General features: G+C 33.3%; 4 protein-coding genes across 7 annotated transcripts; 2 read left to right on the forward strand and 2 right to left on the reverse strand.

The window, feature by feature from the left end:
- The first annotated feature begins 93 nt into the window (after positions 1–93).
- On the forward strand, positions 94–2,124 carry LOC102626269 (uncharacterized). Of its 2 annotated transcripts, none has more exons than XM_025092940.2 (3): positions 94–429; positions 1,008–1,486; positions 1,743–2,124. In XM_025092940.2, the coding sequence occupies exons 2-3, from the start codon at positions 1,028–1,030 to the stop codon at positions 1,848–1,850; spliced, it is 567 nt and encodes a 188-aa protein (XP_024948708.2). In that variant the 5' UTR covers positions 94–429; positions 1,008–1,027; the 3' UTR covers positions 1,851–2,124. The 2 variants fall into 2 exon arrangements, with proteins under 2 accessions (XP_024948708.2, XP_006492100.2); XM_006492037.4 differs by lacking the exon at positions 94–429 and adding an exon at positions 440–691.
- Positions 2,125–2,242: 118 nt separating this feature from the next.
- On the reverse strand, positions 2,243–5,104 carry LOC102625582 (DEAD-box ATP-dependent RNA helicase 35). Of its 3 annotated transcripts, XM_015534583.3 has the most exons (4): positions 4,938–5,065; positions 4,813–4,850; positions 3,609–4,518; positions 2,243–3,212 (listed from the first exon to the last, which is right to left on the reverse strand). In XM_015534583.3, exons 3-4 carry the CDS (start codon positions 4,508–4,510, stop codon positions 2,348–2,350), a joined length of 1,767 nt encoding a protein of 588 aa, XP_015390069.2. In that variant the 5' UTR covers positions 4,511–4,518; positions 4,813–4,850; positions 4,938–5,065; the 3' UTR covers positions 2,243–2,347. The 3 variants fall into 3 exon arrangements, with proteins under 3 accessions (XP_015390069.2, XP_006492097.2, XP_052300301.1); XM_006492034.4 differs by lacking the exon at positions 4,813–4,850 and having other exon boundaries at positions 4,938–5,104; XM_052444341.1 differs by having other exon boundaries at positions 4,813–5,037.
- Positions 5,105–5,645: 541 nt separating this feature from the next.
- Positions 5,646–6,568, forward strand: LOC102626957 (triphosphate tunnel metalloenzyme 3-like). Its single transcript, XM_006492039.4, has one exon. The coding sequence runs from the start codon at positions 5,742–5,744 to the stop codon at positions 6,414–6,416; it is 675 nt and encodes a 224-aa protein (XP_006492102.2). The 5' UTR covers positions 5,646–5,741; the 3' UTR covers positions 6,417–6,568.
- Positions 6,569–11,293: 4,725 nt separating this feature from the next.
- On the reverse strand, positions 11,294–13,838 carry LOC102627231 (phosphopantothenoylcysteine decarboxylase subunit VHS3-like). Its single transcript, XM_006492040.4, has 3 exons — positions 13,500–13,838; positions 11,969–12,027; positions 11,294–11,856 (listed from the first exon to the last, which is right to left on the reverse strand). The coding sequence occupies exons 1-3, from the start codon at positions 13,614–13,616 to the stop codon at positions 11,526–11,528; spliced, it is 507 nt and encodes a 168-aa protein (XP_006492103.2). The 5' UTR covers positions 13,617–13,838; the 3' UTR covers positions 11,294–11,525.
- Positions 13,839–18,529: the final 4,691 nt, after the last annotated feature.

The raw sequence follows: 18,529 nt of genomic DNA on the forward strand, positions 1-18,529 counted from the left end.
GGACCTGTCTATGGTACAGGTTCTGTAACAAACATCTCCCGTCATCCCACCATTCCATTTTCTATTGTTTAGTTTCTCACGCCACATCCAGCGGCTGATGCTGCAGTCTGTAGCTTACAGATTCTGTAAGCTAGTCAAGTCCTGTGAGTTAATCTCTTTAAGACGAGCGTGGGTGTATAAACTCCTTCTTGGGAAAGGAAAATAATTTTGTCATGATGCGGGATTCTCTCTCCCAACTTGGGGGGAAGGAGTCATCAAGGCCTGCTTAAATGGTGCCAAAGTTTGCCCCCCGTAAGTACATCTGATAACGTGCCAAATCTCTTTAAAGCAACTCGATAACTTCCGGTTACACAAAGCCGAAATCGCTTACACCAATAAATTAATAATGAAGACCATTTTAGAACAAAAGACATTTTCTGCTAGTTCTTGGTAATTTCTCCCTCAAATCCCTCTCCCTCCCTTATCCCTCTCTTTCTTTCTCTTTCTCAAAAGTTAAAAAAGAAAAAAAGAAGAAAAAGGAAAAAGAAATCTTGAGGAAGCTTCTCTTTTTCTTTGAACACTTCAACACACACTTGCAGCAGATTTAACTCACTGTCTCCATCTCTTAGAAGAAAAGCAAAGAAGAGAAAAAAAAAAAAATTCTTAAATATGGAGGTTGCAACACTATCATTTAAGCAACCATTTTTCACATGTACTATCATTTTCCTCAACCAACTTTTCATTTATTTTTCTATTTATCTTTAAGACTTTGCATGCGTTGTCAAAAGTTTGAAAAGATGTTTGTGTTTGATGAAATTTGTGGAGCAAATTTACAAGAACATGTCTTTTCATCTTCTATTTTCTTTTTGGCATAGTCTTTGTTATTCTTGGTTAGTTCTCAAGGTTGCTTCAATGTGTTTCAGTTATGTTTGCTTAACTTTTAAATGGTTTGGTGTTTCCTTACATTGCCTTTTTTATGATTCAACACATTTGATGATGGATATTTATATTTTGTTGTAATATCGAAGAAGTTCTGCTGAGAAAGGATATGGAAAATACCTCACAAGTAGTGGAAGTTTACTCCTCAAGAGGGAAGCTATCAAGCTTCATGAATTTCAAGAAAGCAGGTAGTAGCAACCATGAAGATGAATGGCATTTTTCCAAGAAGCTTTTGAAAGATTCAGAGGCTTCAGGATCGAACGAGGCTGCAAAAAAACTGCTTGTGAATTGTTCAACAAGAAAGATGATTTGCAGTTACTCTCGCAAGGGCAAGGAAATTTTGCAGGCTAATATCAGAGTTGAAGAACTGAATGAGAGATTGAATAGTCTTGAAGTAGAAAATGAAGCTATGAAACAAGCATTCATTGAGACTTTGGAAGAAAGGAATAAGTTGGTGCAGGAAATATATCGTGATTTTCAGAAGTTACACCAACGCCACCGCCTTGGAAACCAAGTAACAGGATTGAAAATCTGGGATGAATCTATCATTGTCAATTCTTCTTATGAGGTAATCCATTTCCCTCGGACAAAATATGTTCTGGTTTTTTATTCAGTTCATTTTCATGTATTACTGGAACCAACCAAAATTCACAAAAAATAACTTACCAATTTAGGTCACAAATACTCAATTGATACATTTACTTACTTGCACCTTCTTATGTAACCTGTGATTTATAGTCAAACTAAAACGCATAAATTAGTACACCTAATATGATTTATAGTATTCATGGCACAGAACCCATAACATAATATCCAAATTGCAGGCTGTGATGGGGAGTGGTCTGTCACAAGTTCTATTTGAAGAGTCAAATCCATGTATTGTCACCAGAGACCACAGCGCAAATTTGCATTTCACCAGCAGGTTTTATTGAGCTGATGGTTCTTCTTGAAGCAGCTGGGAAGTTATTAAACTGTGTTGGCTTTCTTCTTACCAGTAGTTTTAATTGTTTTCCAACACATTTTTTCCCTTTTGCCTAAATTATTTTTGTCCTGATCTAGAAAAAATTAATTATTAGTACCAACAGTTTTTCACAAATCGTGTACCGAATATAGGATGGAATTATTTCAATTATTTTCCAACACATTTTTCCCCTTTTGCCTAAATTATCATTGTCCTGATCTAGAAAAAATTAATTATTAGTACCAACAGTTTTTCACAAATCTTGTACCGAATATAGCATGGAACTGTTAAACTATCATTTAAACTGCCACAGGGAGGGGATCCTAATTCAACCTCTCTCCCAATGCATTAACAGACAGGAAATGGAAATTTCATTCTTTATTAAAAAAAACAGAAAAATAAAGTACAGATGAATTCATTACCAGAATAGCTATCAATTTAAGAAGATACATCCGTGATAAGTGTACATCAAATTTCTCCTCTATAACCTCCAGAACCAAAATAATCCCTTCTAGAGCTGGCAATCGCCATGCTCTTCTGATGCTCTAACTTGGGACAATCACGGATACGATGACCAAGCCCACCACAGTATGCACATCCCTTTACCCCACTTGCATTTGTAATTGCATCCACATCCTCCATCGGATCATTTAGCTCAGCCAGCACAGGAGGAATCCTCTGTTTTGCTTCTTGCAGCAGGTGCTTCAAATCAAGGAGTGTCGTCTCACTTTGGTTCTTGTTTATAAATGTTGTTGCAATTCCAGTCTTCCCACATCTTCCCGTTCGTCCAATTCTGTGGACATAGTTCTCTATTTCTGCAGGCATGTCATAATTAATGACATGCTGAATATCGGGAAAATCTAGACCCTTTGAGGCGACATCAGTAGCAACCAGCAAATCTTTCTTTCCAGCTTTAAAGGATGAAATGGCATATTCTCTCTCTTCCTGATCTTTCCCTCCATGTACGGCCACTGCCTCAACTCCTTTCAAGAGTAGATATTCGTGAATGTCGTCAACATCAGCCTTGTTCTCACAAAATATCAAAACGGGAGGTGGTGTCTTTTGTAGGCATTCAAGTAGATACACTATCTTTGCCTCTTGTTTCACATACTCCACTTCCTGAATCACATCTAGATTTGCTGCTCCAGCTCTTCCCACATTAACAGTAACAGGCTTTACCAAAGCACTTCTAGCAAAGTTCTGGATTTTTGTTGGCATGGTAGCAGAGAACAAAAGAGTCTGTCGTTGAGCTTTGAAGTGATCAAATACTTCCCGTATATCGTCTTCAAATCCCAAATCCACCAATCTATCTGCCTCATCCAAAGTTAAATATCTGTAGACAAAAAAGCTCAATCATGATTATCATCATCCTTATAAAACAATGCATGCCTTATTAAATCTGGAAGACAAAGAAGGTAAAATGTCTACAGTACTACGCTAATAAAACATTACCAGCCACACCCAAAATTACAGCCAAGGGATGAGAATCATGAGATAGACAGGACTGCAGAAGGGGAAACTAATTATCTTACAAAATAATATCATTTACTACCTATTTTCCACAGAGAAGATATTCAAAGAGGAACAAAAATTTCTAGCAAACAGAATCTGCGGATGTGTAGTTTATGTGTCTGTCGGAGTGTGCTTTGAACATCCAAAACTGACAGAAACTAGAGGTTGATTCTAGTTTTGACAATGTTATTAGAACACTGGAAATACTTATGCTTACCTGCAATTATCCAGGTTCATTTTTTTCTTTGCCAGCATGTCCTTCAACCTCCCAGGAGTTGCAACAACGATGTGTACACCCCTCTTTACAACCTCCAACTGAGACCGCATATCCACTCCACCAATACAAAGCAACGTCCTTAAGTCTGGGTACCCTGCATCCCTCATTGGCGTCAAAAACTGCTCTACAACCTCATACGTCTGCCTCGCAAGCTCTCTGGATGGACATACAATTAAACAAAATGGACCCTCTCCAGGAACAATAGGCATCATCATCTCCTCATGCATCGCTATCATGATCATTGGCAATACAAACACCAATGTCTTCCCTGATCCCGTAAACGCAATTCCAATCATGTCCCTTCCAGATAGAACAACAGGAAGACCCTGCACCTGAATTGGGGTTGGTTGCACAATCCCTTTGGCTTTCAACTTCTTCAAAATTGGCTCAGGAAACCTCATGTCCTTGAAGTTCTTAATCGGTGGAGGAATATCTTCACCATCAACAATAATATGCCACTGTTTTCGAATTAAATCACAGGCTTTCTTTGACATTCTTCTAATAGGCAATGGCGGTTTCCATCCAGTCAACAAAGGATCCGTATAAGTAATCCCCTTAGCTAACTCCCGAACTGACATCAGCGTCTTCCTATCTGACAAGTTCTCAATCATCTCCTTCTCTTGTTGCACAATCTGTTCCGTGGGACTAATTTCAGGCTGATCACGCTTAAGCTGGGATGCTTTAACAAGAAGACTAGGTTTGACTTCAGCAAGTTTAGACTTCTCAAGCTCGTCCTCAAGCGTAGACGCCTGCCCCTTGCGCTGGAGTATTTTTTGAGCTTCCATTGCTCGTCGCTTTGCGATTGGAACATACTCGACGTAATCATCTTCTTCCTCCATCATTCAATCTCCTGTAATCCCAAAAATAAATCGTTAAGCAATCATCAACTTTCAATACCAAGAATTTTTTTTTAAAAAAAAGCTTAAGTTCCTGGGTTTTTTTTTGTGTTTTTCTTTTAAATGAATAAAATATAAGGGGACAGATTCATACTGACCCAGTATCCATACAGGGATCTAAATTTATTAATACTTCAGTTGAGAAACAAAAATTGAAACTTTAATATGTTTACATATTGCATGAACTAAATTAAAGCGTAGTTCCGCCAATTTGAATAATAAAAGTAAAAAAAAAAAAACAGAATTACCAAGAAAAAGCTTGATTCACGAACAAATGAAGTAAACCCTAAAACAGAGGCGAAAGAAAATTTATTAATTTCCAATTCGTAAAACAATTTTTGTAAGTGTCAATGGATGGACCAGAGTGACTAACCAAGAGAATAGAAGAGGTTTCGGCGATTAAATTAGCGGCGGATGGAAGGGCAGTCAGCTGAGGTTATTGCAACGGCGTCGTTCTGTTGTTCAATGGTCAGGCACTTCAAGCTGAAGGCGGTTTCGCTACTCAGAGGACATGATAAACGGGCTGTGGGCTTAGTTCACAGTACAGGCCCATCATTAATTTATTGGAATTTGATGAATTTTAAGTAATAAAATTTAATTTGTTTATTTAAAATTTCAGAAGCCTATTCTAATAAAAGAGAGGTTATTATTCCCATATATAAGGAGAAAATATATTCTTGCAATACTTATTAGAGATTAAAATTGTTAAAAAGTGTGATAACAATAAAATCAAGGAGTGATTTTATTGATAACTGTTTCGAAAACTTTAAGAAGACTTTAAATCTAATTTAATATTTACCGAGACTCACCTTGGTGTATTATTATTAAAATTCAATTGTAATTAAAAATTTATATCCTTAAAAAAAATAGAAAACTTACTCCCCAACACATTAACAATTACTAATAACAAATATGATGTACATACAACATAAATAGGACGCGATCAATTTTTTTTTTAAATAATTCAATATTTTAAAGTACATTTGAATTATTAATTATACATTCTTACCAAACATTTTTTTCCCCGAAAAATTGAAGCTTCAAAGCCCTCAAGCCTTATCCATTGGTACTTAAAATTTTTTTTAAAAAAAAACCTGAAAAATATGTCAACCAGAACAGAGGTGCTGACAAATCCCAAATCAAAGTCAAAACAACTACATACAAGTCTTCAGTTCAGATGATCAAAGGCAAGCCGTTTATCAACTTTCTCAGGAAGTTGAGAACTTTAGTCCCAATGGAAGTTGAAGTAAAGCTGCGCTTAAAAGACTCAACAGCCCACCAAAAGCTCTCAAACATTCTATCCCCTTATCACAAACAAACCCTTTTCCAAGAAAACATATTCTTTGATGACAAAGACTCAAAGCTCTCATCAAACGCAGCAGTCCTTCGCCTGCGCTTCTACAACTTAAACTCTCATTGCATCCTCTCCCTCAAGGCAAAACCAACAATCTCTGATGGCATTAGTCGCGTGCAAGAGCTGGAAGAGCCTGTCCCTTTGGCTACTGCCACTGAGTCTGTGGCAAAGCCGCAGCTTTTGGGTCAAATTGATTCAAAGATTATGAAAATGGTGAAGCAAGAATATGGGGTTGGTGATGAATTTGTTTGTTTAGGTGGGTTTAAGAATGTGAGGGCTGTGTATGAGTGGAAAGGGTTGAAGTTGGAGTTGGATGAGACGACTTACGGGTTCGGTACAAGTTATGAGATTGAATGTGAGAGTTTGGAGCCTGAGAGGGATAGGAAATTGATTGAGGGGTTGTTGGAGGAGAATGGTATTGAGTATGACTTCTCAGACTTTTCCAAGTTTGCGGTCTTTCGATCTGGGAAGTTGCCTGGTTGGGTAAAGAATTTGTAAGTAATGATTGTATAGGCAATTCGACATTAGTAGTAATTGGTGTAAGTTGATGGAAAATTATGCAAATTTTTGTTGGTTTTTCGAATTAGTGAACTTTTATTGCAAATTTTGTGAACATAGCTCATGTTTAAATTAAATTACTATTGAGTGTCTATGGCCGTCGTGAATAATTGTTAGGTATTTGTTGGAAATTAGTCAAATGCATTATGAACGCTAATTTAGTTTCCATATATCTGTTGACAATTGTCTGTAGTCTGGGGTTTCGAGGTTCATTTTGTTCTGATCCCAGAAGTTTATAATGTGGTGAATACTGATACTATAGTTTGTAATCTTGTTGTTGAATGGGCAGTATTGTTGTTTGCTTATCACTGAAATGTTTAATCGGTGGTTAGACTTGGTATGGAGTATTAAAAGCTGGTCTTAGATGATTGTATTGGTTCATCCTGTCGACATTAAATTTAGCAGTGGAGTTTAGGAGAAACTTAGGAGTTTATACTTTTTATAAATTTCAATTGTGTGAAAGGATTGGTTGACATTTTGAAGTTTGGGATGCTTGAGTCCAGGAAGTTGCGCCAGTTGGGGAACAATGATGAGAGTTTTGCAGTTCTTTTCTTTAATGAATGCTTGAATCTTCTTTTGAGCTCTGATGAATGTCGAATAATTGTGTGGCTGACTAGGCATAGTATAACTATATGGCAGATTCAGAACAGATTATAATGGATGAGTAAAACAGCCTAATTTTTCCCTCTGTTAACATGGCACTTCCCTTAATTAGATTACTGTTTCAATGGAAACTGTTAATCCAATTACATTAGACACAAAAAACAAAATATTGAAGCAATTGTGCTTAGAATGCATTCTTGCTTTACTGACCACTGTAGTCATGTTTAAATAAGTTTAGCACATATTACTTAAAGACATTACAATGCTGCCCATAAAAGGACCTGCTGATGATCAGTTTCCATACTTCAGAGGGGAAACGATGAAATATTACTTGATTTTTCTATTTTTAAGATTAAGATGTGCATTTTCTTCTGAATTTTTTATTTGCTCTCAGTTTTTTCTTGTCTCTTACGTGCTTCATTTATTTGACCAAAAGACAGAAAGATGCCATCCTTCTGGGTTTTAGTTAGGTCTTGGGAAAGCATCTTAATGAGATTGAAATACATTATTTAAGAAAATGGAGTATAAAATAGTAATAAAACTCGGAAACTTGCTTCCTTTCTGGTCTAAGAATTTCTCATGTGCTGTTCTGATTTTCTGGTATGGGACATACTATTATATAGCAGAAACTCTGTTTGTCTTTCCTTAGATGCAATCGATGAGTTCTGATTTCATGAGCTGGCAAGAAAACTCTTATTATCACTTTTAAGGTACCATTGGACTCCGAATTGGCAAATCACTTCTTGTTCAGAACTTCCATTATGTATGTCTATGTTGTCTCGTCTGTTTTAGAATTTCGTTCATATCATTCTACACTAGAACATCATTTCTCGTGTTCTTATTCTTGAAAATTCCTTATACAACTTTGCAGCCAAGAGTATCTGCATTTTAAACCAGAGTCAATGAGGTATAGGGTTTACTGTTAAAGTTCCTGTCATAGTCTCACTGGAATTTTTTTGGGGAAGATAGTCTGAATACATTTCAATATTATTGGATCAAATTGATGGCTTAATTCTCTGCTAACGAACTGCATGCTTCCTATGTTGATGAAGCGACAAATTGATGGCCCTCGTTAGTCTATTGCGTCATTTATTTAGTGCTACTCTCTGCTTATCAAACATAAATCATTACTTCCAAGGTTTTGATATCAATGGGTACTTAGTATGGATGGTATCATAAGCAAAATTACCCGATGTAAGTTTTAAATTTTGGGATGGTTAAAGATTGTCCAGGTTTTTGACAAATTTCATTGGCAAAGTAGCATTTTTCTTTCATATATATACAGTGCTTAAAATGGTTTATGAGTAGTTATACGTTATTCATTTATACAACAAAGTATTTTCTAAAATGCAACTAATTTTGTTTACTCATAAAATTGGCATTTGAAATACCATCCTCCATACCTTGGATTTAATGTTGTTGAGAGATTGCTTTGGGGCAAAACAAATTAGCAAACACATTACTGGAGCGATTAATAAACTTGAACATGAGTTTGCATCAATTTAAGTTCTCAAAATTTGTTATAGAAATGATAATTGCACTTAATACAAAACTGTTTTATTGGGATATTTACGACACAATGACAAATAAAAATAATAAGATGATAGATATTCATATTTTGTTCTTTAAGTCTGCCATCTTGATTTAATCATGGATTTTAAAAATATAAGCATGTCCAAGCAAAACAAATGACTAATGAACTTCTCATTCTGTTTTGCTACGATGATGTGCCAAAAAATTAAAAATTAAAAATGAATTTTACCTTAAAGAACATTCTTTCATGCACAATTCATCTTCTTGAATATTTATTTATTTTTTAATGTTGATTACTTAATTAGTTAATAATCTTACGGCTTTTGACCCTTTATTTCTTGAAATTTCGAGTTAACTGTGTAATCTTTATTGCATCTTGCATTAGATATATGACTCACTCGCCCATTCCTCTGCCAAATGCTAAAATATATAAATACTCTGAATCTGCTACTTATGTTAGTAACATGAAGCGATGATTTTTGTCGTTTAGAGGCCATTAAGTTCCTCTGTTTTTTTTTTTTTTTTTTTTCTCTTTCTTTTTTAAGCTGTTTAATACTGTGCAAAAACTTACGGCCTGGTTGGCACTTCAGGCTATTCAATTAATGATATCATCTCACAACAAGGCTTGTGGCAGATCAAGCACACGAAATTGAAACAATCATAGCAGTTCAAAGAGAAATTTGCTTCTTTTTTAGCTTATAAGAAACAAAGCCGACTCTCCATACATTCACTGTATTTTCAAATGAAATTTTCTCAAAATTACAGAATTTATTTGGAACAGAGCCCTGTGTTAGTGGCAGTAAAAAAATGCTTAAGACATTAAACACCATAAATGTACCATGAAATTTTGCTAAGAAAATTTAAAAATAAAACAGAACCAATCCCTAGAGTTCATAAAAACAGTAATAAGCTCAGAAACTTGCACCATTGTGGTCTAAGCATTTCTTATATGCTGGTATATATTATATGGGATGCTGTACCAAAGTAGCTAAATTTTTCCTTCCATCTTCAGTTGCAGGCATCGAGTTCTTATTTCTTGAACCACGAAATATACTAACAGTACTTTCAGATCTTGTGAGAATCGTACATAATTGTTGTTCACACATATTTTTTGAGACCTTTATTGTGTATGCCTATGTTTTTCTTCACAGTCACATATGTTTTGAATTCCTTTTTCTCATTCGAAGATAATGCCTTGGTTTATCACGTTGGCGTAGCCATGGAGTATCTGTGTTTTGTAGAGACTTCAAATTTATGGCACATGCTTGCCGCTGGTGACTGCAATGATGATCTAACAAACACATCTTCATTTCAAGGAGTAGGGATCAGATTAACGGCAAGGATCGTTTGGATAAACTGAAATTGAAGAATTTTGATGGGTACTAGTAGTTTATTTATTCTAGCCTCGCACAAGTTTTAGGCCATACCTCAGGGTACTGACATAGAAAGATATGTGAAGGAAATAGTTCTGCTTGTAGAGTAGTTAGTGATTGGTGAATGAACTTGCATCAATTTAAGCAATAAAACTTTGGTATACACAGTCATCGTGACATGCTTATATTTCTCTCCCCACAAAAAATGGAAAAAAAAAATTAAATGGAAAAAATTTATTTATTTATTTTTTCAAAATTTTGATGTATTCTGATGTTGTGCCATCATCTAGTGGATCATGCACTTACATATTTCATATATTTAATTAGGACCGTAAAGAAATGTCGTCCTTAATTTTACAATTTATACAATAGTAATATAACTGACCGAGATTTTCTTTTTAATATTATATATAATTTTATACTAATTTTTTAATTGATTACTGCAATTGTGTGTACTTGCAAAGAAATGTTACCATTTTAAGTACAAAAATTAAAGAAAGATTATGTGCTTTCAAACTTTAGCTGCTTCCGATATATCATTAAAAAAACAATATGCGGTTTCAAACTTTGATTGCCTCCAATATATTATTGAAAAAACAATACGTGGTTTCAAACTTTAGTTGCCTCCAATAAATCATTTCAAACGCAGTATTATGTTTTGCAAAACTGTATTTGTAATTAGTTCGGAGCGGTGATAAGCGGTAATTATCCTCATAAGCATATCTAATCAAACCTTCGCACACTTGACATATGTATGCTATCATGGATCGGCCACGAACAAAATTTCCAAAATTAATTTCATTCCAAGATCTTTCTTTCATGCACAATTTGTTGCGGTTTACAAGAAAATTTGCTTCTGTTTTAAGCTTATAAGCAGTAAAACCAACTCTGCTTACATTCCTTGCGTCGTCTTATGAAAATTTCCAACTTTGTGTTGCTGCTTACTGGAAAACACCAGAGACTTTAAGCACCATAACCGTACATTTAAGCACCATAACTGTTTCGGAATATAAAAGAAATAAGAGAAGAAAACGTTAAAAACAATTGTGTAAACTTTTTGTCAACCGGAGAGTTCTACTTAGGTGCAACTAAAATCAAATTTTCTTGGACAAACTGCCCAATGTTTGTTGTAATTGTTGTAACTAGTTTATGGAAAAGCTTTAAATGACAAAAGCTTTTACCACTCTTTATAATAAAGAGCTTCGAAGGTATACCAATGCTTGAGAAAGGATGCCCCAACTTGCCAGAGCACACAGAGCTCATCGAATAACATAGCAAATCTCTGGGTTAGCTTTTAGATCAGTAACATCTTTACTAACTTAATGATTCATTGATGAAAATGCATCAGAACGAATATGATCATATTTAAATCTAGCTACCTAGTTTCATACCAGAAGGGTACAACATTCAGTAAACTAAATTAATCTTTTCCCAACTCTATCAACTAAACCACCTTAAATATTTTTGCTTCCTGAAAATTATAAATCAATAAATGGCACCAGGACTGCACATTAAATAAAAGAAACGAACATTAAATATCTCATTTCTTCCTTTTGGATGGTGGGCCCTTTGGCTCGTCATCGTCGTCGTCATCATCCTCATCATCCTCATCATCGTCGTCATCGTCGTCCTCATCATCGTCCTCATTGTCATTATCATCATCATCTTCATCGCCATCACTATCACCATTGGCCTCAGCATCATCATCATCAGAATCCTCTGCCTCATAATCACTTCCATCGTCTCCATCGCCATCTTCCTCCTCATCAGCATCGCTGTTGTCGTCGTCACTATCGGCATCCTCAGTTTCACCAGCATCTTTGTTTTCCTCGACAGGCTTTTTCACTTTAGTCAGTTCATCCAGTGGAAATCTGCAATACAATGTATCCAGTACTCAATTACTTCAACACCCTATATTATGAATAACTAGGAAGAATTCAAAGTTTCAAATAAAATGGAAAGTAAAAATCAAAACTTTCTTACCTATAATATGCTGCTGTTGAGCTTGGAAATATTTTTTTGTCATCAAACTGGTATCCAATCTGATAGTGGCAAAATGTGTTAAGATAAGCATATATTATCAGCAAAAATAAACACAAACCCGGAAATCTTTTGAATAAGGTATTAAGGCCAATATTCCATTTAACAACAGGCAAACAAATCAGCTTACATATTGCAATGTAACAAAACAATGGTAGAAGGAACAGGATTATAGGAAGCACAAACAAACTTGAAAAGATGAGTGGATAATCTGAAAACAAGATATAACCAGGTTCAGGTTGGGAAAAGAGTTGAGAATAATGGGAATCCTTGGGAAGGCGGAAATTTACTGTTCTTAAGGCCTAATTTCATGATTTTGGGAAACGGCTTTTTATAAAGTTAATTAATAAGCAGAGCATTTAACATTTGCATAGATATATATGGAAGCAACAAAGTATCAGCAAGATATGATCAGACTTTTAGGAATCAAAATCTTAAAGACAACAAAAAGTAGAGACCCAGTTGTACGTAGGTGCTAAGATCCAGGAAAAGCTCCTAGAATTATACAAGAAAAAACTAATTTCTTTTGATTGAACAACACCTATGTATCACGTCAGCTTGGCCGCCATGAAAACTTAAAATACTAAACTACAATAGAAATCTATACTTATGTTTGATTCATTTCTAGTTTTGGTAAAATACAAATATCGCTCTCTACAACAGTATCAGCATCACACTTGGCTGAACCACAAACTGTTAGAACCTAAAAATGACTACTCAAACATATTATCTTCTCTTAGCAGTGCCTTACAAACCAGATAATTAGAATGGCTTGTGGACAATATATATGAGATAGCGACAAACTAGCAAAAGCGAACAACTTCAGCAAAATGAATGATAGCCTAACAAAATTGATAAACTAATAATATATTTGATCCACCCGAATCGATCTATAAATATTCCAAAAAGCCCAGGAGAAATAGCCTAACGTAATTGTTAACAACAAATTACTACAAGGATCCTGAATTCATCCATAAATGTTCCAATGCCCCAAGGGAATAATACCCTAACAAATTTGGTAACAACAAATTAATAAGAGGAATATTCATTCCACCCGAATTAATCCATCAATATTCCAACAATCCCCAAGACATTTTCACAACCCCAATAATTTCAATTTTCAAATCCTTTGAACAGAGGAAAAGCCCGCTAAAATTAACACCCGCGTAATCACAAATCAAAAATTTTCAATTCATTTCGCTAGGCCCTTGTCTTTCAAGAACTACCCGCTTAAAAACTTAACCCAAATAATACAAAACCCCGTTTTGCCATTGTTAGGTCACAAAAGGTGTCAACTTACTCACCAATCAACAATCAACAAGAACATCCTCAAAATCGCAAAACCCTACTCAATTAAAACATACCCACCAACAAAAACGTCACTACAATCAAATCAAAGAAGCGAACATACATCAATTTTACAATCTGAGAAAAAAAATGGTGTAAGACAGAGCTCAGGTAAACAGTAATGTACCACCAAGAGAAGGCAAAGAAGGGACTTTTGAGTCTCTCCCACCAAAGATTGCATCACAGTGCTCAAAATGATCCCCATAACAACGGTATTGCTATGCAAAAGAGTACCCACCTCCATTGCTGGGAGTACAAGCTTCAAAATGACAGCTTGAAGAAACAAACAGACACCAAAAAACAACTGAAGAAATGAAACGAGAGTAGATCAAGACAGAAAAGAGTGAAGGGTTTTTAAAGGGTAAGTGAAGAGTCAAGACTCGAGAGTAAAGTATAGAAAATTGTTTAGGGTTTTGACTGTGTTGTCTTCATTTGGACTTGTTGAGTTGTACTTTGTCCGCATTGAGTTGTAGCTGTTAAAACTCTGCGTCAGCATTTAGCTTTCCTTGAACAGTTGCAACCAAGTACCCCTTTTTTTTAAAAGAAAAGAAAAGAAAAGAAAAGAAAAGAAAAATATTGTAGTTTTTGATTGAATTCAGATGAATTAATTCTTTAAAATTAAAAAATAATAACTAATTCTATTTTCAACTATTTTCTTATGTATATAATAAAACTTTAGTTTTTTACAAAATAAGTATAATGAAACCTTTATTTATGTTGACAACTAGGGTTGGTAATGGGACGTGATGGGATGGGATTTACCAATTCCAGTCCCATCCCGTATATGCAAATGAGATGAAAAATATCTCAGTCCCATCTCTATATTTTTTTTGGGACAAAAATATGTCCCAATCCTATCCCAAAAGAGATGAGATCCTGCGGGATCCTATCCCAATTGGAAAAATTTTCATTCTTAATTGGTAATGAGACGGGATGGGACGGAATTTGTCAATCCCACTCCCGTCCCGCATATGTAATTGGGATAAAAAAAGGTCTCACTCTCGTCCCAAATTTTTTTATGGGACAAAAATATGTCCCAATCCCGTCCTAAATGGGATGGAATCCCGCAGGATCCCATCCCATCAGAAAAAATTACCATCCCTATTGACAACAAAATTTAGTTTAATAATTATGAGGCTGAAGTCTTCATAGAGACGTTGATGCCACTGCTTAAATTTGCAGGTTAGGGAAAGTGATTTGCTCCTCTTGATTTTAGTGACTAACTTCTTGAGAACTCGTGTTTCAATCATCAAATTATACAAAATGATTAAAGGGCATCAAAACGTTTTAATGGCAAATAATTTTTTGACGCTTAAGTTAGTTTATGAGTTTTCATTTGAAAAACTAAAAGAGATGAAGAAAAAAAAAAGAAGGTTTTTAACTCGGAAAGTAATAGAAAAGAAATTGTAATCAAACATAAATATTAATGCATGTTTTGAAGACCCCTTTTGGTTTTTATAGGTATGAAAATTGTAACCATTGAATTATTAATTCGAATCTTCCTAAATTATCGAACATAAAGGATTTTCTCTTTAACCTCCTGTTTAGTTACTGGTGATATGGCATTATCTGTAACAAAATATTTAGAAATAAAAGAAAGAATTTTTTATGGGTTTAAAAAAAAATTGTTATCAATGTAACTAGTGTGTGGGAAAAGAGTCGTGATAATCCCATGAATTGTTGAAATGATCATGGAGACTTCTTTATTTTTAGAGATAGTCTAAAAGTTTTTGAACAATTATACCAAATGAAATAAACTTGGGTCACTATAATTCAAAGACATTATTATCTATAAAAAAAAGTTCCATTGCCATGTTTTAAAATCAATGGGCCCCCCTTGATTATCTTGCCAAATTATGGGATGCTACTGTCTTTTACCCACTTAGAAAGTAAATTTGCCAATTTCTCTCTACTGAAATCAATATATATCACTTATTTCCTACTGTTTTTATAATAGTTAATAATCATCTAGCATCATAATTTTATAATATTATCCTTATTTTTAAATATATTTTTTCATATTTATTGTAAATTAAATAAATCATATAAAAAGAAATAAAAATAAAAATTTAAGTACTAAAAATAATAAATATATGTTTTGATGTGAATAAAAATTCATAATAAGATATTTTCTTGTAATTTTTGTTATATTTTATGTTTATTAAAAGAAAATATTTATAGAATAATAAAAATTATAAGAAAATATCTTATTATTAATCTTTTATTCACATTAAAAGAAAATATTTCTTATTTTTAGTGCTTAATTTATAATAAATATAAACAAAAGTATACTGAAAAAATAAGGGTACTGTAAAATTATGTTCATAATGGGTTGTTGGCTATTATAAAAACAATTGGGAAGTAAATGGTATGTATTAATTTCAATAAGGATAAAATTATTAATCTTTCTTATAAAAATTGGATGGAGTTATTTCCACCCTACTATTTTTGTAAATGCACCCCACTTTTAGAAAATAATTATAATGATTTCACAGTATTCTTAAAAAAATGAATAAATAAAAGTTTTGTACAGTTAATCAATTAAATCTTTCTATTAATTTTTTTTCTTAGATTCTTTGACCATCTTTAATAATAAGTTTTAATATAAGTTTTATTTTACTATTTTATTATTATGATATAAAAGACAAAATTACCCTCATAAAATATGAGTTATTATATCTAATAATTTAGGTATTTAATTTTGTGACTTATAATCTAATATTTTCAAATGAAACCTAATTATTATTTCCCTAACCTTAGGTGTAAGTAACATAAATTTAACAGCCTAATAATTTACATAAGAATTGTGCTATCAAGACACTATATTAGTTTAATTAAAAAATAATAATCACACTAATGAAGTAGTATTAGAAACAATGAGTTTGGTTCAAATTAGAAAAAAAATGAAGTTAAAGTAAATTCTTGATAATTTTACTTTGTAAGGGTAAAATAATCAATTTAATCTTATGTCAAAACAATCTTTATAATCAAATATACTAAATAAATCTAAGTAACAAAAAAGTGAATTAACATAGATTTAGTTAATTAATTCTCTAAAACTCTTTTTCATTAAAATTTTTTAAAAATAATGTACAATTTTTATAATTATTTTTTTAAAATAAAGTGGATTCACAAAAAAATGTAGGGTGGAGATATCATCACTCACAAAAATTGTCAAATAAAGATATTTGATACCGAAAGAATATTTGCCAGTTTACAATCGTCAAATACACCGTTATTTCACAATTGAAAATGGTCAAATATGCCCGTTTTCCTTGCAGTAGTAATCCTTCAAAATTGATATCCCCAACGTTAAAACAATTTCCTGAATCAATGAAATTATAGTTATATTTAAATGAAAAAAAAATATTGTTTGTAGCTAGAGAGTGGACTTGGTCATTAATTACTCATTAACAAATACCAATTGAGATGTTTCATTTTAGTTGAGTGGTCGATATATTACTCAGCCAATCAAATTGCAAGACATCAAGTCTGTGGTGGGAGAAATTCTATAATACCTTTTATGTATTACAATCAATTGATGCATGCATGTCATATATAGTTAAATTTAATATAATCACTACTTGTATGATAACTTTTCAAACTAAATGCCCACATGTCATAGTATCATTTGCTTATTGTATGACTGACATGGTACCTCTAATATATTCTACACAACAACATTACGAATTTAACTATGAAAAATTGCCTTGCAATGGAAGTTTTCTTCATTATTAAGTTCATAATATCTTTGATTTTAATAGCTTTGATTCAATTGCAAGCATGCAAAGCTTGCTTTGATTCAATGGTCTGTTGGAAATCAAGAGCTTCTTTGTTATATCAATAGGTGATAGGGACTTAGCAGACTAAGTTCTTACTTTATGGGTTGATGATGATAGAATCGCTGATTGTTGAGTTTGGGAGCGAGTTAATTGCGAATTTGCGACGGCACCACACGACGGTTGATTCCACTTTTGCTTAATACTTAGTGGTACACCGCTGAACAAAATTAATTACTTCTATATATGATGGATCTCCACTTCTAAATTTGTCCTTGTTTCTTCCCTTTGAAGAATTGCAAAGCCTTGACTTATCTTGTAATTATATTGAAGGCTTTTAAGAGTACAAATATACATACGTATATCAATTGTTTTGGTAAACCCAGTACGACGTAGGAATTTTTTTTTTTTAAAAAAAAAGAAAAGAAAAGAGAAAAAGATACCTAGATGGGAGAAGATGTAATAAGTCTCACTCTCATAAAATAAAATAAATAAATCAAACACAAACCTAACAATAAACTACCGATGCATGAAATGCAATACAATAAAGAACTCCACGTTAAAACTAAAAGCTTGCGGTAAAAAAATCAAAATAAAATAAGAGAAATAAACATAAATATATAAATCTAAATTTGGTTAATTTCTTTTTAAATATTCTTCTTAAAAGTAGGATTGAGCTAGGTTTCGAACTCCTACCTTTTAATGAATCAAATTTAGGTACCAAGGCCAAAAAAAAGTTAAAAAACACTCGGTCAAGTCATGGGGTTATCTATCTTCGGGTCATATATAGGACTAATAATCAATACTGCATATGTCTTCGCAGCTTACGATAGCTTTGAGAGTTTGAAGCAGCTTAAGATCTTAAATATTAAATATTGAGAATAATTGGTTCAACGCCAGTGCATTACCTCATTCGACTACAATGACCTCACTTACCACTATCTTATTCTTAAATCCAATTCAATTGTAGGTTTCAAACCTATGGAAGGGGTCTCTCTCTCTCTCTCTCTATATATATATATATATGCTCTTTACCAGAATTTACATGCATTTAATCTTTATCAATCTATCTATGTATTTCAAAATTTATGTTCTCTGAGCAGGATTAATAGCAAATTTTGTCAAATCTATAAGTGTTGGATCTAAGTGACCCAATAATGGCTCAGTAACAAGGTAACTAAACCTATAGTGAGATTTGAATTTAATTACTAAAAAGTTTCTACAGTATATTATATATACCCTTAAAACTAATTCTAAAGTAATTATATTTTCTTTTGCTCCATGTAGGATTGGCAAATTTGACGAATTTTGAGAAGATTGGATCTAATAACTGTCGAATTACTATAAGTCAAGGTATATGATGAAACTATTCATTTCC

The sequence above is a fragment of the Citrus sinensis genome, chromosome 7 (assembly GCF_022201045.2).
Source record: "Citrus sinensis cultivar Valencia sweet orange chromosome 7, DVS_A1.0, whole genome shotgun sequence".
Taxonomy (NCBI): Eukaryota; Viridiplantae; Streptophyta; class Magnoliopsida; order Sapindales; family Rutaceae; genus Citrus; species Citrus sinensis.